The sequence below is a fragment of the Macaca fascicularis genome, chromosome 1 (assembly GCF_037993035.2).
Source record: "Macaca fascicularis isolate 582-1 chromosome 1, T2T-MFA8v1.1".
Lineage (NCBI taxonomy): Eukaryota > Metazoa > Chordata > Mammalia > Primates > Cercopithecidae > Macaca > Macaca fascicularis.
Window position 1 is genome coordinate 28,954,923 of NC_088375.1, and position 26,874 is coordinate 28,981,796.

The 26,874-nt window shown below is 40.5% G+C and overlaps 1 protein-coding gene across 4 annotated transcripts; it reads left to right on the plus strand.

The window, feature by feature from the left end:
- Positions 1-326: 326 nt before the first annotated feature.
- Positions 327-26,874, plus strand: FMO4 (flavin containing dimethylaniline monoxygenase 4). 4 transcript variants are annotated; one of them, XM_005539976.5, is made up of 10 exons: positions 327-571; positions 2,341-2,482; positions 6,113-6,252; positions 9,306-9,494; positions 10,452-10,614; positions 17,997-18,139; positions 19,063-19,262; positions 20,770-21,122; positions 23,740-23,809; positions 25,906-26,874. In XM_005539976.5, exons 3-10 carry the CDS (start codon positions 6,121-6,123, stop codon positions 26,330-26,332), a joined length of 1,677 nt encoding a protein of 558 aa, XP_005540033.3. In that variant the 5' UTR covers positions 327-571; positions 2,341-2,482; positions 6,113-6,120; the 3' UTR covers positions 26,333-26,874. The 4 variants fall into 4 exon arrangements, with proteins under 4 accessions (XP_005540033.3, XP_005540034.3, XP_073866620.1 ...); XM_045392695.3 differs by lacking the exons at positions 327-571; positions 2,341-2,482 and adding exons at positions 2,907-3,002; positions 5,385-5,444; XM_005539977.5 differs by lacking the exon at positions 2,341-2,482.

Genomic DNA, 26,874 nt, shown 5'->3' on the forward strand with positions numbered 1-26,874 from the left:
GAGGTAATGGTCATCTAAATAACTTTCTCCTTTGGACAGCTCCTATGGTAATTCAAGCAAGAGTCAGGGTGTAGAAGTTTGTTTCCAAAAGTAGAACTCCAGTTTCACTGAGAAAGCTGATTTGGGGTGATTTGGCGCCCTCTACAGACTGTAATGGCAAGAGTGACGCTATCATGTGCTTCTCATAAGTTTTAGGGCTTTGCCAGAACTGTGACGTTGAGGAGGGTGGGGTAAAGGGGCAGGAAGGGTTTATGATCTGCCAATCCAACAGCTGTATTCTAACTCACCATTCGGCCCTCCCTTAAGATCACGGAAGTAGCACACTTGTCTCCTACACAACTTTTTTCTTGGTCGGTATACTTTCTGCTGTCACTAGCAAAGCAGAAAAGACGAATGGCTTTTGTTTTAAACTGAGGGCACTTTTACAAAAGTCATCTTTCCGTTTATTTTTCTTTTAGAAAAAAGAATTTGGGTTTTGAGCTTTAAAAAAAAAAAAAAGACAAACACTTTCCTTGCCTATTTGACTTTGAGAAATAATTTAAGTCAAAGAATCTGCTCTATGCTAACCAAGGTAAGTGTCCTGGATTTTTTTTTTTTTTTTTTTAATGGGGAAATGATCCAGAAACTGCTTTCACAAAAGATGAGTGTTCTTCTTTGAGTGTGTTCCTTAAGAATGAATGTGATTATCTTCTTTTGGGGTCTCTTGACTAGGGCTAAAGCAAGAGAATTAAGGAGAAAGTCAGGAAGCAAAGGGAAGTTGTAAGGAAACAAAGTTATGTTGTGGATGGAACCATCCAAAAGGAAGTTGTCAATGAGATAAACAGAATCATGAGTCTTTCAGTAACTCCAGGCTCACCTCTGATTTCATCTTATGAATGAGATGGAAATGCCAGCCATTGGGAAACAAAATACCCCACAGATGGTGTGAAAAAAAATACTGTAACACAGTAAGAGCATGGTAGGATGATGATAAGAAACATAAAATGATCAAATTCCAAATTCAAAGAAATCATAATTGATTACATGATTTGCAAATCACCCAAGTCTTTCCGTGTCTCATAAAGGATTCCTACATTTGCTCAGTCAGGTGTGGGCTGGGGTTTTCCGGTTGTTCAAAGGTCTAGTTCAATAGGTCAGGGCTCTTTCTGCCAAGGGACTAAATATAAGCAGCCTATGGCCAACATGGTGGCTCATGCCTGTAATTCCAGCACTTTGCGAAGCCAGGGCGGGCAGATCACTTGAGATCAGGAGTTTGAGAGCAGCCTGACCAACACGGTGAAACCCCGTCTCTACTAAAAATACGAAAATTAGCCAGGCATGGTGCTGCATGCCTGTAGTCTCAGCTACTCAGGAGGCTGAGGCAGAAGAATCACTTGAACCTAGGAGGCGGAGGTTGCAGTGAGCCAAAATTGTGCCACTGCACTCCAGCCTGGAAGACAGAGTGAGACTCCATCTCAAATAAATAAATATAAGCAACTTTTGAGCAACCAAGTACCTTATGAAGTCCACTTTATAGTTTACAGAGTTTGCACACACATGTTCTCCCAATCCTTCAAGCCTGCAGTATTCTCTCCTACCTTTGAATTCATATCTTTTTTTTTTTTTTTTGCACCAATTACTTGGTTTTCAGACATAAGAACAGTCCTTTCAAACTAGAAGGAAACAAAGAGAAAGCCACTTGAACCCTCTGTTTTACAAATGTGGAAGCACTGACTCAGAGAAATCGAGAATTTTGTCCAGGGTTACAAGCTAATTAGAGGCAGAAGCAGAACTAGAACTCAGATCTCTCAATTTCCAGTTCACTTACTACCTTCATCTACTGACTCGAGGCAAAATTTAAAATGGTTGCTCCCATTCAGAAATGTATAGTCTGTAAATATGGATTAATTTTAAAAAGTACAAATTCCCAATTTGTTTCTACTGCCTGTAGAGTCTCTAAGTCAGTCCTTAAAGTGCTTTTGCCCAGCACCTTTTTAACCCACAGCCCACTCTGTCACTAACTAGGTCTCTAGGCAGGGATAAACAGGCCAGGAGAGTGCAAGCATTCGTGCCTAGAGCATGCTGCTACCATAGGACTTAGCACAAGGTAGCATCAGTCTCTCCATATACAACATCTTAAGAGCAGTCATTGTCTTTTTTTAATTCTGAGACTTTACTACTATTTCTTAGTTGCAGCGTCTTGATTATCTTCAGGGCCCACGCTTGGCTTAGTACTTGCACTTAGAGGTACCCAGGGATATTTGTTGAATAAATTAATTTGCTGCCAGTCTATTCATGCCAGTATATTTTTCACTTTGGCAATTTAGTTAGCAGCCATTTCTTTTTATGTTATTATTGCAGAGAGAGAGCACAGCAAAGATCTGCCCGCCCCAGGCCTCTACCTAGTGGCCTGGAAATTCAAGTATTCTTATTGGTGGAGGCTATTTATTTCTGGTTAGAAGCTGTCTAAACCTCCTACTCCTCAACTCAAAGGAAAACACAGGTATGTCTGCCTACTCCTTTCCAAACTTGTTGATACATTTTATCTGTGAGAACTGTCTTTGCCAAGGAGAAGAAAAGGAAGAAAGGAGACAAGTAGGGAGGTAGAGAATGAACACTGAGTAAATATTTTGTGTAAGGCACTTTTTTTGTGTAAGTAATATCATGTTTTTTAAAACGCAAATAATCCTTCAACATAGGTATTTTTCTTATTTTACAAAGAATATATCTAAGGTTGCTCCAGTAGTTTGCTCTGGCCAGTTGGTAGCAGAGAAAGTTCGAATCCAACTCTGCTGCCTCCAAAATCCATTTTCATTGCATTCCCATATAGCCCTCTCAACTAAACGGGATTCCCAAATAAAAAGTCTAAGAGGAAAAATGATACCTTTTGTAATAGATAATGAAGCCAGGTATGGCAGTCTCAGCCTCGCAAAGGGCAAGGCAGCAAATACATTCTGAAATTGAAGGCCCTAGGAAATTCGTCTGATCCTCATTGCAAGTTCATGAGTCTGCCTTAGAGTCAGGTAAGTCTGAGGGTTCCTGGAGGACTCAGGAGTCTTTCTTTACTCCCTGCAGTCAGTAAATTCACTTTGACTCTGTGCCTTCTGATCTGGGGCTTCTGATCTGATTAAGAGGCAAGCTACAAAGCCATAGAGAAAAACTCCTCCAAGCCGGTCCCAAAGGTGCAGCAGCAAACCTGAGCAAAGATGAAGGAAGAGGCAGGAGCATCACTTGAACCCGGGAGGTGGAAGTTGCAGTGAGCCGAAATTGCGCCACTGCACTCTAGCCTGGAAGACAGAGTGAGACTCCATCTTGAATAATTAATAAATATAAGCAATTTGAGAACCAAGTACCGTATGAAGGTGAGGGAAACCACAGGATACCTCAGGCTCTCAGACCAACAGCATGTTCATGTCTTGGTTTCAGATCCTGAAATCCATACTCAGTGCAAACTCTGCCTCTTATTAGCAGTGTGGCCTTAAGTTGTTTCAAATGATTATGCTAATTTCCCATTTACTGGTCCTAATAGCTAAAAAAATATATGCTCTCTTGTTTCCCCAAGGCAAATACCACTGCGATAAGTGACATGAGACTACAAAAATCACACAGGGGTTATACAGCTAGATCTATCCTCAAAAAATACTGTATCTTCAAAGGCAAAGTGAAATGAGTTATATATGTTTCATAAAACAACAGAATACTTTGAGGTCTCAGCTATTGTTTGTGTGTCTTCTGAATTGGCCAAGGGGGTTGCAGGGAAAAGCAGCACTTGGAACTAAGTCCACATGACATATTAAGGGCCGCAGTGTGACATAAACTTGGTTTACTAGAATTAACTCAGCCCATTTGATTGAGGCAAAAGCAATGTGAGATGTGCAGAAGGCTAAATGATAAAATCCAGAAAAATTGGTAAAAACTGGTCCTATATCCCCATGTATATGTATGAGTACACTTCCTCCAGTTCCCATTGGCAAGCATGAGCATCCCCATTTCTAGCTGACATCGTCTTGGGCTCCGGAATATCCCTTATGACGTTCCTTGGGGACTTTGTTTTCTATTATGGTCAGTCTTACCTCTCCGCAAGGTTAAGAACCTCCCCTCAACCCATGTAATATCCTCGTTTTATGGCAAGGCATGGCCGTGACCAGCTATTCTTCAAGACTCTACATGCTTTGAATCAAAACCAACATTTCTACTGACTGAAATTCCTGGGATTCAGAGGCACAAAGTGATAGCAAAGAGCCCCTCTAATACTGAGAAATTCTAGCATCCCAATGGGGTCGAGGTACTGTCTACACTCTGAAATACTACAGATTGAGCACTCCTTATCCAAAATACTTGGGACCAGGCCGGGCATGGTGGCTTACCTCTGTAATCCCAGCACTTTGGAAGGTTGAGGCCAGCAGATCACTTGAGGTCAGGAGTTCGAGGCCAGCCCGGCCAACATGGTGAAACCCCATGTCTACTAAAAATACAAAAATTAGCTGGGCATGGTGACAGGCACCTGTAATCCCAGCTACTTGGGAGGCTGAGGCACAAGAATCACTTGAACCTCAGAGATGGAGGTTGCAGTGAGCTGAGATTGCACCACTAAACTCCAGCCTGAGTGACAGAGCAAGACTCTGTCTCAAAAATAATAATAATAATAATAATACTTGGGGTGAGAAATGTTTCAGTAGGATGAACATGGTGGCTCACTCCTGTAATACTAGCACTTTGGGAGGCCAAAGCAGGAGGATCACCTGAGCCCAGGAGTTCAAGACCAGCCTGGCAATATGGTGAGACCCCATTTCTATAAAAAAAAATTAATTAAAATAAATAAAAAATAAATGTTTGAGATTTCAAGTCTTCAGATTTTGGAATATTTTTATTGTACTTACTGGTTGAACATCCCAAATCTAAAATCTGAAATACTCTAGTGAGCATTTATTTTGAGTTTCATGTCAGTATTCAAAAAGTTTTGGATTTTGGAGTATTTCAAATTTTGGATTTGGGGGTTTAGGTTTTTCAACCCTCAATAGCTAAATTTAGTGGAGCATTTACTATGTAGCAGGCACATTTCTAAAACCATTCCGACATTTATCAGTCATCTAATCTTCCTAACAACCCTTTAAAGTCATTATTATTATTACTATTAAAACGGAAAAGTTCTCTGACCCCTTGCAGAACTTGCTACAGCAGTGTGGCTTGTTTGCATGTTCAAACCCCTTATAGGAAGGGGAACATGCAGATGGGCAGGTGCAGGAGCCAGGGCTAGTGCTTTTGGGCTCCGGCCCCCAGTAGGATCTACAGGTGTGTTAAAATTAATGCTCTTTTAGCAGTTGCCATTTATGGACAGCTAAGTATGAGCAGTTCAGTGGAGATTCAGGTGACACTCTTTTACACCCTGCCCACTTGGTACCCAGGTCCTTGTCCAAAGTCCAGGAAGAATCAGGTCACATGGACTTGAAGCATGGTGAATGCAGGTATTTTACTGAGTGGTGGCAGTGGCTCTCAGGGGACTTGTTGGGGAACTGGAAAGGGGATGGAGTGAGAAGATGATCTTCCCCTGGAGTTTGGCCATCCTGGGCCAATCCCCTCTCCAACCATCCCCAGTTGAACTCCTCTTGACATTCAAACACTCCTTCTCTTCTCTCCTTCTCTGCCACGCCGCTCTGCTCTGCCAGTGGAGCTTGGGGTTTATACGGGCATGGAATAGGGGCACGGTGGGCCAAAGTGGTCTTGGAAAAGGCAACACTGGGGTGCAAAAACAGGAATGCCTGTTCCCATTTAGGGCTGTAGGTTTCCAGGCTTGAGAGTGGGGCCTTTGCCAGGGAACTGTTCTCTTCTACTCAGTATTTCCTTGCCTCCTGTTGGTATTACTATTATTACCATTCACATTTTACAGATGAGAAAACTGAGGCATAGACAGGATAGTTAGCCTAAGATCACACAGTTAATAAGTAGTGAAGCCAAGACTTAAACCAAAACAATCTGATTTCAGAACCTGCATTTTTAAGCAGCATGTGATTCTGCTCCCACTCAAAGATGAAAAAAAAATGCATATATATCACTATAAAAGTTGAGTCTTGTGACAAGGGCTCCCTTCCAAACTTGTTAAATAAAGAAGTTCTGCTTGACTTTCCTCTAACAGAGCATACCATGGCCAAGAAAGTTGCAGTGATTGGAGCTGGTGTGAGTGGCATCTCCTCCATCAAATGCTGTGTGGATGAGGACCTGGAGCCCACCTGCTTTGAGAGAAGTGATGACATTGGGGGATTATGGAAGTTTACTGTACGTGGTTCACATCCTCTTATCTCTATCAGTCATGATCTGGCCATTTGCTTTGTCTCTGCTCAGACATGGTGGCTTTAGCCTGTCTTGGTGATCAAGTAAGGGAGTGGCTTCCTACAACAGCACAAACATGTGCGTAATGCAGTGTTAAACACTAGGCAGGATGCAGTCTGATTGGTGAGGAATCTTGAGAGTGTGCAGACTTGGGTCAGGGACAGTTGGAAGAGAGAGAAAAAAAGAGTTAAGTCTGATAGATAAGCATAGTATTGGACATTTATGATGATTTCTGGACCGTAGACTTTCTAAGACAAAGCTGCAGAGTGTAACATCAGGCAAACTGAATAGCATTGGTGAACATAAAAAAGATTACACTCTAGGGAGAATGGAAGTTGGCAACAGGGAGTGGAACCACAACCCCCAGACATTGTTCAGGTCTTTAGGAACCGAACTGGCAAGAGTGAGGCAGGGCCCCAGACCTTGGAAGGCCTTGCGGGAGGGGGAGGGTTCGCTGTCACATTTTCAGAATAGAAAGAACTCAGGCACTAACCAATCCTTCTTAGAAGTGGAATATTTAGGCTCGGAGGCTACACTTAGGTCCAGGCCACCTATTAGGTGACTTGAGCATCAGACAGTGGGGATGGAAGTGTTTAAATACCACCTGCCTCTGGTCAGGATTGGTGCTGGTTACTGGAAGTAGCAGAGTATCCAGTAGGGACTGAGGGATCTGCCCCAGTGGTGAAGTATAAGAAGGTATCAGAAGGTTTATGCCTGTAATCCCAGCACTTTGGGAGGCTGAGGTGGGAGGATCACTTGAGGCCAGGAGCTCAAGACCAGCCTGGGCAGCATAGCGAGACCCTGTCTCTACAAAAAATAGAATTAAAAACAAACAAACAAAAAATAAGATGGAAGCTAGGCAGGCCCAAGTACTAAATGCTATAGGGGAAAAGAATAGTGACATTCATTCAACAGGCATGAATGAGAGAAGCCTTCATAGAAGACATGTTGTTTGCTATTAATAGATCTCTGATGGATGATGAATAAAACAGAATAAGCAACTACATATAAGCAGGAGTAGTCATAACCCTAGGATTATAGTATACTAGGAGGAAAAAAACTTTGGTATATTGTTAATCTCATCAAGCCACCAAATGTTAATATGGAAGGAAAATATTGGGTCTGGTTTATGTAGCTTCTGCTATTTGGCCCCACAGTTGGTTTGGTTTACTTCTGCTATTCTAAAGTAATACAGATTAATTTTAGAAAACAATCTTGAGTTAAACAAATAGGGAAAAAAGGAAAAATATAAATTAAGTAACAATACTCGCAAATTAGTACTATTAAAATTTCAATGTAATTTCTCTCAGTCATAAATATACAGTTGTCTCTTGGTGTCCGTGGAGGTTTAGGTATCCCTTTGGTTTTGCCGTGGATACCAAAATTCACAAATGCTCAAGTTCCTGATAGAAAATGGCATAATAATATTTGCGGGTAGCCTACACACATCCTCCTGAGTATTTTAAATGTTCTCTAAGTTACTTATAATGCCTAATACAATATAAACGTTATATAAATAGCTGTGACACTGTAATGTTCATGGAATACTCACAAGGAAAGAAATATGTACATGTTCAATACATATGGAAGCATCCTTTATTTTTTGCAAATATTTTCCATCCTTGGTTGATTGAATCCATGGATCTAGAACCTACAGATACAGAGGGCCAGTTGTACTATTTTTTTTTTCAAAAATATTATCATAATATTAATTTTCACTCATTCAACAAGTATTTATGTCCTTCTGCAAGGACACAATGATGAATAAGATAGACAGGGACTCTGTCCTCCTTGCAGTCCGGTGAGAAACAGAAACAGTAAATAGGGAATTACAACACAGTGTCTTCAGGTTCGTGGTAGAAGTACAGGATGCAGCAAGGGCACATCAGCTAACTTATGCAGCTCTGTTGGGTCATGGATGACTTCTTAGAGAAAGTGACAGCTAAGAAAGAGGCTTAAGGGAGACACAGAGTTTAGCTTCAGCCACAAGAAGTTCATTGGTGTCTTTAATATAGACCTATTTGTTTTGTTGTTTTGTTTGAGTGATGGAGATTGAATCAAGACAAGTTGAGGACTTCATGACAAAACAGAGGCTACAGTAAATGGTTCTTCTATGAAGATTGAGATAGGATGAGAGAGACAGGGCTGAAGGGGACATAGGTTGAGAGGATGTTTTGTTTGTTTTTAAAATTAGAGTATTTTGTGCTGATGAGAAGGAGCCAATAGAGGGAGGTAGATTGGGAATATACGGAGACAATAACGAGAAAAATTAGTAAGGTATTCCCTGAGGAAAGCCAAAAAGGAAGATGCCCAGGGCATGAGTGGAGGGAGTAGCCATGCCAGTGGAAGAAGGAAAAGATAAACAAGACAGATAATGAGCCCTGCATTCATGGAATTGTTTAAGGACAATGTTAGTCTTGGAGAGCCCTATTTAATTTGGTTAGCTTCTTTGTGGTTTGAAAAATATATTGAATTTAATTATACAATCCCACCAATGATTTCTGATAATTATAGCATAGACACCTAATGCTGGGTTTCCTGGAACTCTTTAAAGTTACAAATAGTGGCTCAGTACAGTGGCTCATGCCTGTAATCCAGGCATTTTAGGAGGCCAAGTTGGGTGGATCACTTGAGGCCAGGAGTTAGACACCAGCCTGGCCAACATGGTGAAATCTTGTCTCTACTAAAAATACAAAAATTAGACAGGCATGGTGGTGCACACATGTAATCCCAACTATCTGGGAGGCTGAGGCATGAGAATTGCTTGAACCCAGGAGGCGGAGGTTGCAGTGAGTCAAAATCGCGCCACTGCACTCCAGCCTGCGTGATAGAGTGAGACTCCATCTCAATCGATCGATCAATAAAAATAAATAAAATTACAAATGGGACATTAATTGCTATAACCCCCCTCTCAGTGAGGCTAGCATGATCCACCATGATCTCTGTTCTCTTGCTCCTATCTCCATTATCCCAACAAGCTAACTATGCCTTCACCACAGGAATCTTCCAAAGATGGGATGACCAGGGTCTACAAGTCATTAGTGACAAATGTCTGTAAGGAAATGTCATGTTACAGTGACTTCCCTTTCCACGAAGATTATCCTAATTTCATGAACCAGGAAAAATTTTGGGACTATCTCCAAGAATTTGCTGAGCACTTTGACCTCCTGAAATACATTCAGTTTAAGGTAAGATTCTTTGAGTTATGGAAGATGAATTTGATGGGGCTGGCCTATTCAGCAATCTAATGAAAATTGGATGTTTAAAGTAAACTTTTTATTGATTTTATCTCTAAATAAATAGGAAGAAAATAAGGACTCCTCTCTTCTGCTGCTGCTCAAGTTTTACTCAGATAAATCATTAAAATACTGAATTGGGGACGGGTGCAGTGGCTCACACCTGTAATCATAACACTTTGGGAGGCCAAGGCGGGCAGATCGCTTGTTGTCAGGAGTTCAAGACCAGTCTGGCCAACATGGTGAAACTCCGTCTCTGCTAAAAGTACAAAAATTAGCTGGGTGTGGTGGTGTGCACCTGTGATCCCAGCTTCTCAGGAGGCTGAAGCATGAGAATTGCTTGAACCTGGGAGGCAGAGGTTGCAGTGAGCCAAGATCATGCCACTGCACTCTAGCCGGAGCCACAGAGTGAGACTCCGTCTCAAAAATGAAATAAAATAAAATAAAATACTGAATTTGCTGATTCATCCTCTAAATGCCAAACTCTCATTCAGGATGAAATTTTGACTTTTTTTAAGAGAGAAAAAAAGAATTTTGTTCACGAAGCCCATTGGGGGAAAAAAAAATCTAGACATCTGAACCATAGAAATTATAATAAGGCAAAACTAATTTTCCTAAATTTCCCAAAGCACCGGGCATTGTAACTCATCTCTTTCTCACCAGGAATAAAACACAACTGTTTCTTCCTTCTACTGAAAGATTCAAATGTCTCAAGTCAAAGTCTATATTGCCACCTTTGTGAGTCTACATAAGTTACTTAACTTCTCTAAGAAGATGATAAATCAATATTAATAGACCTCCTGTCATGGGACTTGGCCTACTGAAAGTAACAGACATGGTTACCACACCAGTCATTGCATGAGGTCCAGGGGTGTTGGTGACAAGTGAGTGTTTGTCTTTCACTTTTAGACCACTGTGTGTAGCATAACGAAGCGTCCAGACTTCTCCGAAACTGGTCAGTGGGATGTTGTCACAGAGACAGAGGGCAAGCAAAATAGAGCTGTCTTTGATGCTGTTATGGTGTGCACTGGACATTTCCTGAATCCCCATTTACCTTTGGAAGCCTTTCCTGGTGAGTCATTTCTACCTGAGACCATGCCTATGCTTCTGGGTTCTTCTAGAAGTAAACTTACTGATTTGCAGTTGAAAATACCTTCCCATGATTAGAGATAGCTTTATATTCACTCTCAAAAATGATATGTGCAAAATTACTTTAAAAGGTGTATAAGGCACTATGTAGGTGGTGTCGGGTCTTATTTATTAATATAAATGTTGTTATTATTGTTTGAGCTTTCTAATGTGTGTCTAATTGAAATTCAGTGATCAAGTAAAGCTCAAAACAACCAGGTCTGTCATGAAAAAGAAGAGGCTTTGATTTTAGGGATTAAATTACAGGTAATTTGAATCAGGACTGGCCTGTAATAGAACATACAGGAAATGAGAGTATTTTTTTTTTTTTTGAAGAAACAAACCAGAAATTAAACATGTAAAGCAATATATTCAACCTTCTCTAGAGTTGGAGGTTCTTGGACAAATAAAAATTTAAAAAGGAAAAAAAAGCAATATATTCACCCTTCAAAACAGTCAACACAATAATCATACAATTCTTCGGCCGGGCATAGTGGTTCATGCCTGTAATCCCAGCACTTTGGGAGGCCGAGGCAGGGAGATCACTTGAGGCCAGGTTGGAGACCAGCCTAGGCATCATGCTGAAACCCTGTCTTTACTAAAAATACAAAAATTATCTGGGCATGGTGACTCACACCAGTAATCCCAGCTACTCAGGAGGCTGAGGCACGAAAATTGCTTGAACCTGGAGGGGTGGCGGTTGCAGTGAGCAAAGATCATGCCACTGCACTTCAGCCTGGGCCACAGAGTGAGACTGTCTCAAAAGTAAATGAAAAAATAAATAAATAATCATACAACTCTTAAACCAGGGCTATCCACAAAAAGGAGTTTTAGAACCTTCCATTTGGAAATGCTTTTCACTGTGACAGCATATTCTTTTTAATAGACTCATGACTGTCAAATTGCCATCATTTGAGGTCAAAACCAATTATTTGAAAAGTCAAAAGCTATTCAAATTCAGTTGAGGGAAATAAAATTAATCAATTGAGGATTACTAAAATGTAATAAAGCTACTCTTTGTTACATATTAGTGGCCCTAACAGCAATTGAATAGGTGAGTTTTTTTGTTGGCTTTTTTTTTTTTTTTTTTTTTTTTTTTGAGACAGAGTCTCGCTCTGTCACCCAGGCTGCAGTGCAGCGGCCGGATCTCAGCTCACTGCAAGCTTCGCCTCCCGGGTTCACGCCATTCTCCTGCCTCAGCCTCCGGAGTAGCTGGGACTACAGGCGCCCGCCACTTCGCCCGGCTAGTTTTTTGTATTTTTTAGTAGAGACGGGGTTTCACTGTGTTAGCCAGGATGGTCTGGATCTCCTGACCTTGTGATCCACCCGTCTCGGCCTCCCGAATAGGTGAGTTTTTGAAATTTCTTCAAGGAATTAAAAGAACTCTTAAGGAAGGAAAACTGTGAAGAATAAAATATACAAACATTGGCAAAATGAATGAAAATACGTCTTATAAGTGTAATCACAAATTGACAGAGTATCCTATTCAAAAAGGAATCAAGTGAAAATTCAATACACTATTTTGCAAGGAAACACTATTATAAATGGTGGTTGGCTTCAGGCTTGCTGCTGATCTGGGGACTAACCACACAACTGTACAGTATTAAAGGAATATAAAAACACCTCTTAGCACATTCTCTATGGGAAAATGTGCTGTAAGTGCCAAACTATTGACATGGACACTTTCAGAATTTATTCTTTTCAAGTTTGGGATTGTTTACTCTTTATTCCACACTAAATTCAGTTCCACATAGACTCTATATATATTTTTTTTCTTTTTTTTTTTTTTTTTTGAGATAGGGTCTCATCTCGGTTCACGCAGCCTCAACCTCCTGGGCTGAAGCAATCTTCCTGCCTCAGCTTCCAGAATAGTTGGGACTACAGGCGTATGCCACCACACCTGGCTCATTTTTGTAGTTTTTGCAGAGACGGGGTCTTTCCATGTTGCCAGGGCTGGTTTCAAACTCCTAGACTCAAGGGATCCACCTGCTTTGGCCTTCCAAATACTGAGATTACAGGACTATAACTTTTTAAGATTCCGTTTCTGCTTTTAACTAACCACCACAGTCTCTTTCACAAATAGCTTTAGGACCTCCGTTGAAATGAATGTTTTCCTTGGGGACATTAACTCTTCTCTGCATAGAAAGTAGCAGGACTATTTCTACACTATTGAAAAAAATCCATAGAAATCGCAAGCTTTGTCTATAACATGTTACCACAACTGTTTGAAAGTTGACATTGCAACACATGCATACCCTTTTTAAAAATCCATATTGTCAACCTAATGGAAGAAACTGAGGCACATGTGATTTCGAACAGTTTACTTGAGTCAAAATAAAATTTTAAAGAGTTTCCTTGAGGATAGCTGCTTGGGAAACATTTCCAAGTTGCCTTGGGAAGTGCTCTGTTCAGCCTTTGTTACAAGCAGGTTTCTAAAGGGAACAGGGAACAAGTAGTGTGCAGATACAAAGTTGTTTGGCAGGAATTCTCATCAATTTACAGAAATAGCATTGATTAGTCATTGGCTGTACATTTTTGAACTATAGGCTACGAGTTATGACATCCAGCGTATAGCATTGTCAGGTTAATTTATGGCTACTTAATGTCAGTAAGTCCAGAGCCCAAAGAGCAAGTGTCTTCTAGAGGTGATTACTTAACTCAAGACGGGGAGTGACATGTGATTGCTGTCAAATTTCAATGGCTCTCTGGCCTGATAACTTAAAGGGGACTTGCATTCCTCAGATAAAGTTTCTTTTATTTCCAATATAAACTGACTTTTGCTGTTTTCCTGAATTAGTAGTTTTAATTTATCAAATATATTTCTTTTTCATTTTTTGGCACTGCATTGACATAATCATTGACTCAGAACTACCTACACATTCTCTATTTTTTCTTCTTCAGTATGTAATTACAGAGAATCTGTCATTTGCAAGTCGTTGTGTTAGGCAATATGAAAGATATAAAATCCATGAGCAAAGTTGAGCCCTCCAGTAAATTCCCTCCAGCAAAACCTCATAAGTGGCTGAATGTCCCACTCTCCAATGCATTTGATGCATATTCTGTTCCCACTTCTTGGAAAATTCTTTATGCTCCTCTTTTCCAATTTCTAATCATTCTTTAACAAATTCTCACTTTAAGAAAATCTCCTTCAAATGCCTTCACTGGCTCAGTCCAGGCTGGACGTCCCACTGGAGCCATCATAATGCCTTCTCTTCTGGAGGGGAGTATAGCATCATGCCTGACAGCTGAGATCCAGAGTCAGATATCTTGAGTTCCCATACGGGCTTTGCTATTTACCATATGGTCTCGGGCAAGTTGCTCAACCTCCCTGTTTTGTTCAGTTGGTTGGTTGGTTTTTGGTTTTTGTTTTTTTGCACTGCAATCTCAGCAGTGCAAAACAAAAACAAACAGGGAGGTTAAGCCATTTGCCCAGGGATTTTTTTTTTGTCTCAATCTCAGCTTTGACAAAATGGAATAATACTATGGTCCACTCTATGGGGTTGCTGTGAGGTTTAAATTTGTTAGTATAGACCAGGTGTGGTGGCTGATGCCTGTAATCCCAGCACTTTGGGAGGCCGAGGCAGGCAGATCTTTTAAATTCAAGAGTTCGAGACCAGCCTGGGCAATATGGTGAAAGCCTGTCTCTACTAAAAATACAAAAAATTAGCCAGGCATGGTGGCGTGCACATGTAGTCCCAGCTACTCTCAGGGCTGAGGCGAGAGGATCACTTGAGCCTGGGAGGCAATTACAGTGAGCTCTGATGGTGCCACTGCACTCCGGCCTGTGTAACAGAGCTAAATTCCTTCTCAGTAAATAAATAAGTAAATTTGTTAATACGTATAAAGTTCTCAGAGGCCTGGGACTAGCATAGCAACAGCTAAATAATTGTTAGCTATTTTCTGTTTACTTACCTATATCCCCATTGGAAGACAAAGTCTTTATTTATTTATTTTTATTTATGTATTTATTTATTTTGAGACAGAGTTTTGCTCTTGTTGCCCAGACTGGAGTTCGAAGGCGTGATCTCAGCTCACTGCAACCTCTGCCTCCCAAATTCAAGTGATTCTCCTGCCTCAGCCTCCCAAGTAGCTGGGATTACAGGTGCCTGCCACCACACCCAGATAATTTTTTTTTGTATTTTTAGTAGAGATGAGGTTTCACCATGTTGGCCAAGCTCGTCTCGAACTCCTGACGGAAGGCAATCCACCCACCTCGACCTCCCAAAGTGCTGAGATTACAGGCATGAGCCACCTCACCCAGCCCAGAGGACAAATTCTTTGAGGGTATGATGGGGCGCGGTGGCTCACACCTATAATCTCAGCACTTTGGGAGGCTGAAGTGGGCAGATCAATTGAGGCCAGGAGTTTGAGACCAGCCTGGACAACATGGTGAAATACTGTCTCTACTAAAAATATAAAAATTTTCTGGGCATGGTGGCAAGCACCTATAATCCCAGTTACTCAGGAGGCTGAGGCAGGAGAATCACTTGAACCTGGGAGGCAGAGTTTGCAGTGAGCCAAGATCACACCATTGCACTCCAGCCTGGGTGATAGAGCAAAACCCTGTCTCAAAAAAAAAAAAAAAAGTTCTTTGAGGGTAGGAACTGCCTTTTGCCCTCACATCCCTTAGACCTAGCATAGCACCTTAGGTGTTGAAAGTGTTGAAAGAACAGGCTGTATAAGGTATGACTATTAGCCAACTTTTTCCTTTAATATCCCTGCAGACCTGATCTGTGGGGCTTGTCCTTCCCTTGCCCCTGGATGAAATCTTAGGCGGTTTTCTGCTTATTCTCAGATAATGAAATGTCCTCTGATCATTCATTATAAGTCACCAAAACATACATATATATATATATATATGTGTGTGTGTGTGTGTGTATATATGTGTGCGTGTGTATATATATATATCATTTTCATAACTAAAATGTCCTGTTCATGCAATAGTCAAAATTTGCAACTGCATGTAATGTAAAAGCTTCTCCCCTCCACCATCTGGCACCTGCTATGAGCTGACAGCAATGTCAAGAAGAGACGGTGTGCTTGACTTCTTTCTTCCTCTGCCATCCTCTTCCCTGACAGAAATTTACAGGAATGGTGACAGAAAATGCCACAATTCCTGTAAATTTCCAACTCCTAGCCACTTCAACCTCAACCATTTTAGACCCTCAAAGTGAGCATGAGGCTAAGTAGGGATCACAAAACTAGCCTCACACACACAGTTTCTGCAAATTCAGCATAGTTGGTTTAGCACCTCGCTTGGAATGCGGGAACTATTGTTTAGTACCCAGCTTTGGGGACCTCAGTAGACAAAGAATCCTATTGCAACATTTTGTTATACAATCTACTTCTTGCCCAGGATGTTCAGCGTGGCATATAAGATGTTTCTTATTATTTGTGAGTTTGAGTTACTGAAGCAAGTGCTTTAAAAAAGAACACTCAAGCCTGTAATCCCAGCACTTTGGGAGGCCGAGACGGGCGGATCACAAAGTCAGGAGATCGAGACCATCCTGGCTAACCCAGTGAAACCCCGTCTCTACTAAAAAATACAAAAAACTAGCCGGGCGAGGTGGCGGGTGCCTGTAGTCCCAGCTACTCGGGAGGCTGAGGCAGGAGAATGGCGTAAACCCGGGAGGCGGAGCTTGCAGTGAGCTGAGATCCAGCCACTCCAGCCTGGGCGACAGAGTGAGACTCCGTCTCAAAAAAAAAAAAAAAAAAACACTCACATGGAATATAAGATTTCCTATGTTTTTAACAAGGCAGGTTGTAGTTACTCGATCAATGTTACCAAGTAAATGAATGAATCAACGACTGAATAGGAGGAGAATGATATATTCCAGAAGATAGTTTAATATTTGTACATTGATACTTCAAAGGCACTTGAAGCCTTAGAGAGGCAGTCTAGTCCTCAAAACTGCTGGACTTTGCTTTCGTATCCTTTGTCAATGCTTCATCTCATCTGTGATTCTGACCATCACTGGCCTCATCACAATTGTTTCCTCTGTCACCTCCCACAATTTCCACTGTTGCTGCTGCTGCTGTAAACACCCTTGCTTCCGCTATTCCTACCATTCTTAGTTTATGTGAATCTATGGTTCATATATAAATTACCCAAGACTGGGTAATTTATAAAGGAAAGAAGTTTAATTGACTCACAGTTCCACATGGCTCAGGAGGCCTCACAATCCTGGCAGAAGTGAAGGAAGAGCAAAGTCACATCTTACATGGTGGCAGGCAAGAGAAAGAGCATGTCCAGGGGAACTCCCCTTCCTAAAACCATCATATCTCATGAGACTTATTCACTATCAGGAGAACAGCATGGGAAAGACCTGCCCCCATGATTCAATTACCTCCCACTGGGTCCCTCCCAGGACATGTGGGGATTATGGGAGCTACAATTCAAGATTTGGGTGGGGACACAACTGAACTACATCAGTTTTTTATGTCTGCCAAAGAGATAATCACCAAAAATGAATCAAAAGAAGAAATATTTGTAGTCTTCCTTATATATGTAAATATCATTATAGCTGTTTGTGCTTCTATGGACAGAGTATTAGGTGCTTCATGAAAGATCAGTCAGAAACAAGTATAAATAACATAAGAATAAAACACAAATAAGCATACTGCATGATAACACATCAATGATAAAGCATAAAGTAAAATAAGCATAAAGTATAAGTAACATGAACTTAAATCACAAGAGTAATTACTTCATTTACAAAAGAGCTTACCACAGAATCTACCCTGTGGAGAATTTTAATTGAATCAAAATTTAATATGTAAACATATTATATACATAAGTCACATTCTGATAGAACGTATTTATTGGGCAAAGTAACATTCATCAACAACCTACTGTTTTTGTTTGTTTGTTCAAGATCTTTATTCAGTATCCAAAAGAAGATGTCAAGTAGGTATTTAGATACAAGTGTAGTGGTCTTGGGAGAAGCCACAGTTGGATATAATACTTATTGTAGATGAACTAGAAACAATCTACTTTTTGCCCAGGATGTTCAGCATAGTATATAAGATGTTTCTTATTATCTGTGAGTTTGATTTCCTGAAACAACTGCTTTAAAAGGGCACACTCATATGGAATTCAAGATCTCCTATGTTTATAACAAGGCAGTTTGTACTAAATCCACATCTGGACTCACAGTGTCCCAGGGGAGAGGGAGTTATATGCTTTTTCTACTCCCTGCCACTAGCAGCATAAGCAAAGGGCTGCCATAGTTGTGGGACTTAGCTTTTTCCACAGACCCTATCCCTGCATAGTGAGAAATTATAGCTTTAGATATTTCAGACTTTCTGATCTTTCACTCGTCTCAGGAATTCACAAGTTTAAAGGTCAGATCCTGCATAGTCAAGAGTACAAGATCCCAGAAGGCTTTCAGGGCAAGCGCATCTTGGTGATCGGTCTTGGGAACACTGGAGGAGACATTGCTGTGGAACTCAGTCGAACAGCAGCTCAGGTATATCATCTCTGAATTAATGCCCCTAATCCCATCATCAGTGATGGTGGCTAGAAAGAGGTATTCAAAACTATGAAGTACATTGGCCAATTGCTAAATTATGCAGACATAGAGTAAGTGGAAAAAAAAAAAAAACACTGAAAATCTTTAAAGCCACCCGCAGTCCTTTCTGAACTATTTAAAAAGCCATGCTTTACAGAGCTGAACCATCTCCGAGAAGGGTCTAGGAGAATTGTGTGGATGGCAGACCTCTAAGCATTTTTCAGAAGTGCTTCTTCAGAAACAAGACCATATAGGCAAATTACTTCACCCAGGTCAATTATTTTCTTTTTTACACTGTCCCTTTGTCATTCTGGCAAAATACCTATGTAAGAATAGAAAGGTCATTTTCTTGAATGTTTCTAAGTTCTCTACTAAAAGTCGTATTTGTACCTTGTTTCGAGATAAAAGCAACTCTTGCAAAACAAATATACATAATGATTTTAGAAAGTCTAAGACCAGATTCACAAATTAGAAATATATTGCACTTTAGCATAAATTAAAGGACAATGATTAGATCTGGAAAGACTAGATTTTGATTTAAAAATAAGTTAAAATTTCTTTTCTATACCTTCACTTTAAATTCTATTTTGCTTACATGTAAAAAAATTGCCAGAACAATTCCATGTATCTACAAATATTATACTTCTACATTTATAATTCTATAAACATAGCAAAATATTTAAGAGATATACAGATCTAGTAAAGTGATTTTGAGAACAATGACAGCAATAGGAACAGATAATCATATGTAGACCTATGTACAAATTCACCAATCCTCTATTGTTATAAGACCAAACTGGAATAAGATCATCTGAAACACACTGATGAAAAAGACTACAAAATGATGAACACTTATTTTTCCTTCTTGCCTTACTTTTTAGGTACTTCTCAGTACTAGAACTGGTACCTGGGTTCTCGGGCGCTCTGAAGATTGGGGCTATCCTTTTAATATGATGGTTATAAGAAGATACTATAGTTTTATTGCACAAGTTCTGCCTTCACGTTTTCTAAATTGGATTCAAGAGAAGAAGTTGAATAAGAGATTTAATCATGAGGATTACGGATTAAGTATTACCAAAGGGTACTTACATTTTTTATTTAGTAGAAAAATTATTAAATCAATATTTCTCATTATATTTTATTCAGAATGCAAAATGTTCAATAATTGTAATATTGCCTTTGTTTATTCTATTCTAAATCTATTTCCCTAAGACATTATCCAACAGGTACCATAGCAGTTCTTAAAATATGTGTATTCTCTCTCTGGTAGCAGAAGTAGTGATTCATGAGGCTGGAAGGAAATAAAAGATGAAAACTTTCATTTCCCGCTGTTACAAGTATCACATATTTTTGTCGTTGTTATTGTTGTTGGGGGTTTCTTGTGTTGTTGTTGTTGTTGTTGTTGTTGTTGTTGTTGTTGTTGAGACAGGGTTTTACTCCCGTCACCCAGCCTGGAGTTCAATGGTCCGATTTCTATTCACTGCAATCTCTGCCTCCTAGGCTCAAGCTATTCTTCTGCCTTAGCCTCCCAAATAGCTAGGACTACAGGCACAGGCCACCTCGCCCAGCTAATTTTTGTATTTTTAGTAGAAACGGGGTTTTGCTTTGTTGGCCAGGTTGGTTTTGAACTCCTGGTCTCAAGTGATCTACCTGCTTCGGTCTCCCAAAGTGCTGGGATTCTAGCCACCCCACTCAGCCAAAATGATATATTTTAATATACATCTGGATAGAGTTGCACATTGGCAAGTAAAAGAAAGCCTTTGAAAAGCATGTAAAGTCATTAAATATGATTTTTATTATACACTTGACCGAAATATTTTTCTTTGGTAAGACACCTTTTTTTTGTTTTTTGTTTTGTTTCTTTTTTGTCTGTGTTTTTACCCTTGAAATGTCTTTCAACTTATGAGGAAAACTACTGGCAAAGGATGATTTGATATGTACATTTTATAAAGACATTATGTTTGATGTGATTAGGTAGAATGATGGTCACACTGAAAATATTTATCAGTATAATTTTTTTTTTAGTGGAGTCTCACTCTATTGCCCAAGCTGGAGTGCAGTGGTGTGATCTTGGCTCACTGCAACCTCTGCCCTCCCTAGGTTCAAGTGATTCTCCTCCCTCAGCCTCCCAAATACCTGGGACTACAGGTGCAGGACACCATGCCCAGCTAAATTTTGTATTAAATTTTTATTTAAAGAGTTCCTTGCTAATTTCCTCTCTGACTAATGTCATTCCTTAGAGACCTAAGTAATGTGAGACCCAAAATTGATCATCAAATGGATTGTTGTACACTGTATGCTGACACTCAGAAAAGCATTGCTCCAGAAATTAATTCTAAGAGATAGAGAGTTTTAAACCCCAAGCAAGAAAGAGTAGGTTTAGTCATTTTCCACATGCCTTCTACTGAGAGCAGAAACACAAACCATGTTATAAACATACTAAGTCAAGTAGATGACTTTGAATTAGACATTGGTTAATTATCTTCCTTAGCTTGGCAGGTAATTTCCCTGAATTGACTAAATAAGTCATTTGCTGAAGTTTCTCATAAAAATAACTACAGTGAATAATTTTCTCCTGTGTGTCAAAGGAAAACAGCAAAATTCATCGTGAATGATGAGCTGCCAAACTGTATCCTCTGTGGGACAATCACTATGAAAACCAGCGTGATGGAATTTACAGAAACCTCTGCTGTCTTTGAAGATGGGACAGTGGAAGAAAACATTGATGTTGTGATCTTCACTACAGGATATACGTTTTCTTTTCCTTTTTTTGAAGAACCTCTTAAAAGCCTCTGTACAAAGAAGATATTTCTATACAAGCACGTCTTTCCCTTAAACCTGGAGAGAGCAACATTAGCCATCATCGGCCTTCTCAGCCTTAAAGGGTCCATCTTATCAGCCACAGAGCTCCAAGCACGATGGGCCACAAGAGTATTCAAAGGTACCGTGACTCTACTGAAAGCCCTCTCTTCGGATCTTAAAATTGGTGCCCTGCCATTTAGCTAAAATCAAACAGATGTGAACTAAAGTAACAAAATATTTTTAAAATTAATGTACAATTAATTGTATATGTTTGTAATATGATGGGTGTGCTGTGTCACTTAATGGGAAAAGAGATTTTGGCTCTGTGGGTGAGATAAATTTGGACAACAGAATATAATCAAATTTCTCAGATTAGCCAAAATTATTGAAGGCTTCATGATCCTATTCTAGCCTAGTCTAATCTATTTACTCCTAAATCTTTTCATTTAGTACTGAAAGTATAATTTTATATTGCTTCCAAAGAAAGACATTGGAATAGTATACACTATGAATGAAGTTGAGATTAGAGGCCCATAAAAAAATATTTTAGACACTGGAAATTACTTTCTGTCAATTATGCAATAAGTCAGAGCTATCACATAGATGCTAGAGTCAGAGCTACCGAGGTCGAATCCCAACTTTGAAATTCTTTAGCTTTGCAAGAACCCTTCTAAATCTCAGCCCCTTCATCTGTAAAATGGGGATAGTAAATCCTCTATCACAGGAATTTTGTAAAATGGATAATGTCTGCAAAGCAATTAGCACTGTACTTGACATATAACTAACGCTTATTAAGTAACAGGGTTTCTCTGACCATTGCTATTGCTATCATACCTCTCTGAAGTAGGGCAAATTTTAGATTAGCAAGCATTTTAGTTTTAAAGAACTGCAGTTTTCTTATTTTCAAATATAAACAGCCATAGCAATTGGGCCAATCAGCTATGCTGTAGAAGAATTCTGTTCTTAATGAATAAAAACAATCACCAATAATTTATAAATAGCATACAACATGGTATGCTAATATAACATGGTATTAAGTAGTGTTGACTTATATCAAATATTATATTCTAGAAATATAATAGATATCAGTCACACTTAAAACCGTACATTCTCTTAAGTTGGCAAAAAAAGGAAATGTTATTTGAATGGGGGGAGGGGAAAGAAGGCAGTTAGAAAATCTCATTTTATTTACATTACAGAAAAAAATTCTACAACCCTCCAGTAAATTACCACAAATTTCTGTTTTTTAAGGCCAATTAAAGTGTTTTCACAGCATTATCTAATTACATTAAAACCACAGAAGACTTCATTAACTACCTGGTTTTTAAAAGTATTTTATGGTGAGCTCCAAAATGGTTATTAGAATGATAAAGCTGACAAAAGAAAACTCGTTTAGCTCACACCATAGGAGTAATGGCATACTTCTCCCGAGAACTTCCAAAAAGTAATCTAGGAACAACCAATTAAATCTTGCTAGTTTTTTAGAGCATAAGGTGATCCTAGTGGAAAGCAGTCCACAGAGCTTAGTTGGACCTATCTCATTGGAAAGTAAACCTACACCCTGGGCCAGCACTTGGCACCTGACAAGGGCAGGACTGGCCAGAATGGGATGGCAAACAGGGTAGACTAACAAGGGTCACAAGTGGCGTGAGGTGGATGGGGACAGTGAAGGGGCAGGGGGTGGGGACAGAGTTTACATAATAAGAGGGAGTATGGATGTTCTAGGAACCCAGAAGACAAACTGAGATTTTAGTCTCTAGGGAAGCTGGACAACTGCGGAGAATTATCAGGGTGGAGGCTGTTAAGGAAGAATAAGGTTTAGAATTCAGAAAAACAAGAAGAGCACAGTCCAAGTGCTAAGACTGCCTAGACGGGAGATTGGGAATGAGCAGGTCCTCACAACAAAAGCAGACAGAGCCTGGGTGAGACTGACTGAGAAACTGCCAGGCCCCTTCCACACTTGAGGCTCCTTGTGTAACAAAAATAAAAATGTTCTAAGACAGGGTTACAAAGTGAGTTGTTTTTTAGAGACCAGTCCTCACTGTATTGCCCAGGCTGGAGTGCAGTGGCATGATCATGGCTCACTGCAGCCTCCATCTCCTGGGCTCAAGGGATTCTCCCACTTCAGCCTCCTGAGTAGCTGGAACTATAAGCCCATGCCACCACACCTGGCTAAATTTTTATTTTTTGTAGAAAGAGTGTCTTGCTATGTTTCCAGGCTGGTCTTGAACTCTTGGACTCAAGCAGTCCTCCTACCTTGGTCTCCCAAAATGCTGGGATTACAAGCATGAGCCACTGTGACCAGCCTAAAATGGGGTCATTTTAAGCGTTTACATCTAACCAACTAATAGCTTTAACATCAACACGCCACACACACACACACACACACACGTACAATGTGGAGGGTATACATACAATATAATATAAATTATATTATTTATACAGTGAAAGCAGATGAAGAGAGACAGGGCAAATGGCACAGGTGCAGGTGTCCGGTGAGTGTGGCGCAGGCTGACAGTTGGGTCACAGAAGCATCTCTCCTCACTATTCTGGCAGTGGAGTACCCTGGTTAACTGAGCTGGGAGGGGAATTTTTACCTCCAAAAAATTATTTTCTGTGCTGCAATTCCATTCTGAGCTTTGACTATCATGTGTTCTGAAGTTAGAGCAGTGGGAGGCTAGAAATGAGTGGGAGGAGAAGCTCAATAAAGGAAAAGCCACATGTGACTTCAGTGTTGTTTGTGATTGCTCCCACAGGACTCTGTAAGATACCTCCATCCCAAAAATTGATGATGGAGGCTACTGAAAAGGAACAGCTCATTAAAAGGTATGAAATGTAGCTTGCTCTAGGGAAAACTTATAGTGTATTCTGTTATTTAAAAAAGTATTCAGAGTATAAAAGCCATTCCTAGAGAAGCAGTATGGCAGGTTGGAAATAACTCCGCCTTAGGAATCAGAAGGATACGTTTTTAGTCCTAACTCTGCCACCAATCAGACATGTGGCCTTAGACAAGTCAGCTGGGGACACCAGGTCTTTTCAGCGGAACACACAGCCTGGCCCCCTACCGGTGGCAATCCTGTCTTCACTTAGCCCAGGAAATCTATTCTGCCTTCACTGTCTTCCTACCTCTCAGGCTGCTCTTTCTCTGTATTTGCTGGTATCGCCTCTTCCTCACTCCTAAAATTTAGTGAGCTCCAAACTTAGTCCTCAGGCGTCTTCTCATTCCTGTTTACACCCACTCCCAGGTGGCCTCATCCAGGCCCGAGGCTTTAAATACTGTCATATACTCAGGGCTCCCAAACTGTGTCTCTAATTCAAATCTTTCTCCAGAACTCCAGACTCCTAATCCCACTCCCTCTACATAGCTCCACTTAGATATTTAACACGTGTCTCAAATTTAATATGTCTAACAATGAACTCTTGACCCCTCCACCCCCATCTGTAAATGGGCTAATCGGAAACTTTTCCCCATCCCAGTTCATAGCTACTCATTCCAGTTGGTCAAAACCAAGTTCAGTCAAAAACCTTGGAATAATCCTTTTCTCTTCTTTTTTTCTCACACCCCATATCAGCAAATATTGTCAGCTCCTACCTGCCAAATAAATCCAGAATTCGGACACTTCTCACTACCCCTACTGCTACCACCCCAGACCAGACCACCAACATCTCTCATCAGGACACTTGCTGCCACCTCTTACCTGGTCTCCCTCCTTCCACTCTGTTCTACATTCTAGGCTTGTCACAGCATCAAGAGTGAGCCGCGTCACATTGCCCTTCTACTCAAAAGCCTCCGGTTGCTTCCTTTTCACTCCCAAGAGCCTCCCTGCAGCCTCTGAGGCCCACAGCACACCCAAATATTGATATGCCCTCACTGCCTACTGCTCTCCATTTCATCCGTGCTGCTTCAGGTGTCCCAACCTCCTACCTGTTCCTCAAACATACCAAGCATAACCCCCTCAGAACCTTTACGCTCACTCTTCTGTCGGCCTGGAATGTTCCACCAGACACCCAAAAGGCTCACTCTGTTTAAATGTCACCTCATAAGAGGCCTTCTCTGACAACACTATATGTGACAGCAACCCACCCTGTCTCACCATTGCCTTTCCCCTTACCCTCCTTTCTATTTCTCAGAATGCCCGTTATTACCACCTGATATATTACATATCTACTTCGTTGGGGTTTTTTTAATAATTTGCTCATTTCCCCCATTAGAATGCAGGCTTTTTGACAACAAGGACTTTGTTTTGTTCACTGTTGGATCTCCAGCACCTACAATGGTGCCTGGAAGGTGATAGACACTTAACGTTCATTTATTTATTTATTCACTGAATGAGTGAATGATTGACACTGGGACATCGTGAAAGTTTACTGACAGAAATAAGTAAACTTCCTGAAAAGTAAAACATCATGGAAGTTTACTGACAGGAATAAGTAATTAAGTAAGTTTACTGACAGAAATAGGTATGAATAATGCCTTCATGTTAATATATAATATGCTCATGTCTGTGGAAAGTTCAGTCCTTGTATACCAAGTATGGCCCTCTCAACTCACAATTCACACCAATAAAAAATTTAGGCACATATGATGCTTTCTGGTCATATTCATTCATTCAACAGCTATTCTGTTTGGACTGATCAGACATTGTCCTCACATCAAATCCAAGAACTGAAAAATTATTTAAAACGTCTCTTCCAATTGCCTCCTTTTATCATCTCTAGTAAAATTAATTAGCTTCACAGATACCCTCTGTAGATAAACTCCTTTAATTTCTTTCTTCCTAACCTACAAAAACATTCCCAAACATGGTTTGATTTCCCCCAAAAAATGTAACAAAATGATGGGAGGAGGGGTGGGTCTGATAACTTGAGAAATGCAGGGCAGGAGTGATTAATGAAAGGTCCTCCATCTTTTTTCCTCTCAGGGGTGTGATTAAAGACACCAACAAAGACAAATTGGACTACATTGCCTACATGGATGATATCGCTGCCTGCATAGGCACAAAGCCCAGCATCCCACTTCTGTTCCTCAAGGATCCCAGACTAGCTTGGGAGGTTTTCTTTGGACCATGTACTCCTTACCAGTACCGCCTTGTGGGCCCTGGAAAATGGGATGGAGCCAGAAATGCCATCCTGACCCAGTGGGACAGAACATTGAAACCTTTAAAAACTCGAATTGTCCCTGATTCCTCCAAGCCTGCCTCCATGTCACATTATTTAAAAGCCTGGGGGGCACCTGTCCTACTTGCCTCTCTTCTACTTATCTGTAAATCTTCACTTTTCTTGAAGTTGGTGAGAGATAAACTACAGAACAGAATGTCCCCTTACCTAGTAAGTCTTTGGCGTGGATGAACCTGATTGTTACCAGGGTTGCACCAAGTCATGCTAATTCTATCTCCAAGTATCTTGTGCATTCCTCCTCTGCTCTCGATCATAACTGCTATAAGCCAAATTTAGGCCCAGTCATCTCTTACTTGAATTATTGTATTGTCTTCTTTGTTTTCAGTACCCTCTTTCTTGCCACCCTTTCCAATGCATTTTCTACCCTGCTACCTCAGTGATTATTCTAAAATAAATATCTATGATATGATTTAGCTGTGTCCCCACCCAAATCTCATCTTGAATTGTAGCTCCCATAATTCCCACATGCCGTAGGAGGGAGGTAATTGAATCATGGGGGCAGGTCTTCCCCCATACTCTTCTCATGGTAGTGAATAAGTCTCATGATATCTGATGGTTTGAGAAATGAGAGTTCCCCTGCACAAGTGCTCTCGTGTCTGCCACCATGTAAGATGTGTCTTTGCTCCTTCTTCACCTTCCACCATGATTGTGAGGCCTCCCCAGCCATGTGGAACTGTGAGTCTGTTAAAACTCCCTTTCTTTATAAATTCCCA

What these genes read in the sequence shown, in the direction of transcription:
- FMO4 (XM_045392695.3), top strand. An exon ending in GGGGATTATGGAAGTTTACT is followed by an intron (nt 6,253 to 9,305) that starts GTACGTGGTTCA and finishes CCTTCACCACAG; the next exon opens with GAATCTTCCAAAGATGGGAT. An exon ending in AAGGAACAGCTCATTAAAAG is followed by an intron (nt 23,810 to 25,905) that starts GTATGAAATGTA and finishes TTTTCCTCTCAG; the next exon opens with GGGTGTGATTAAAGACACCA.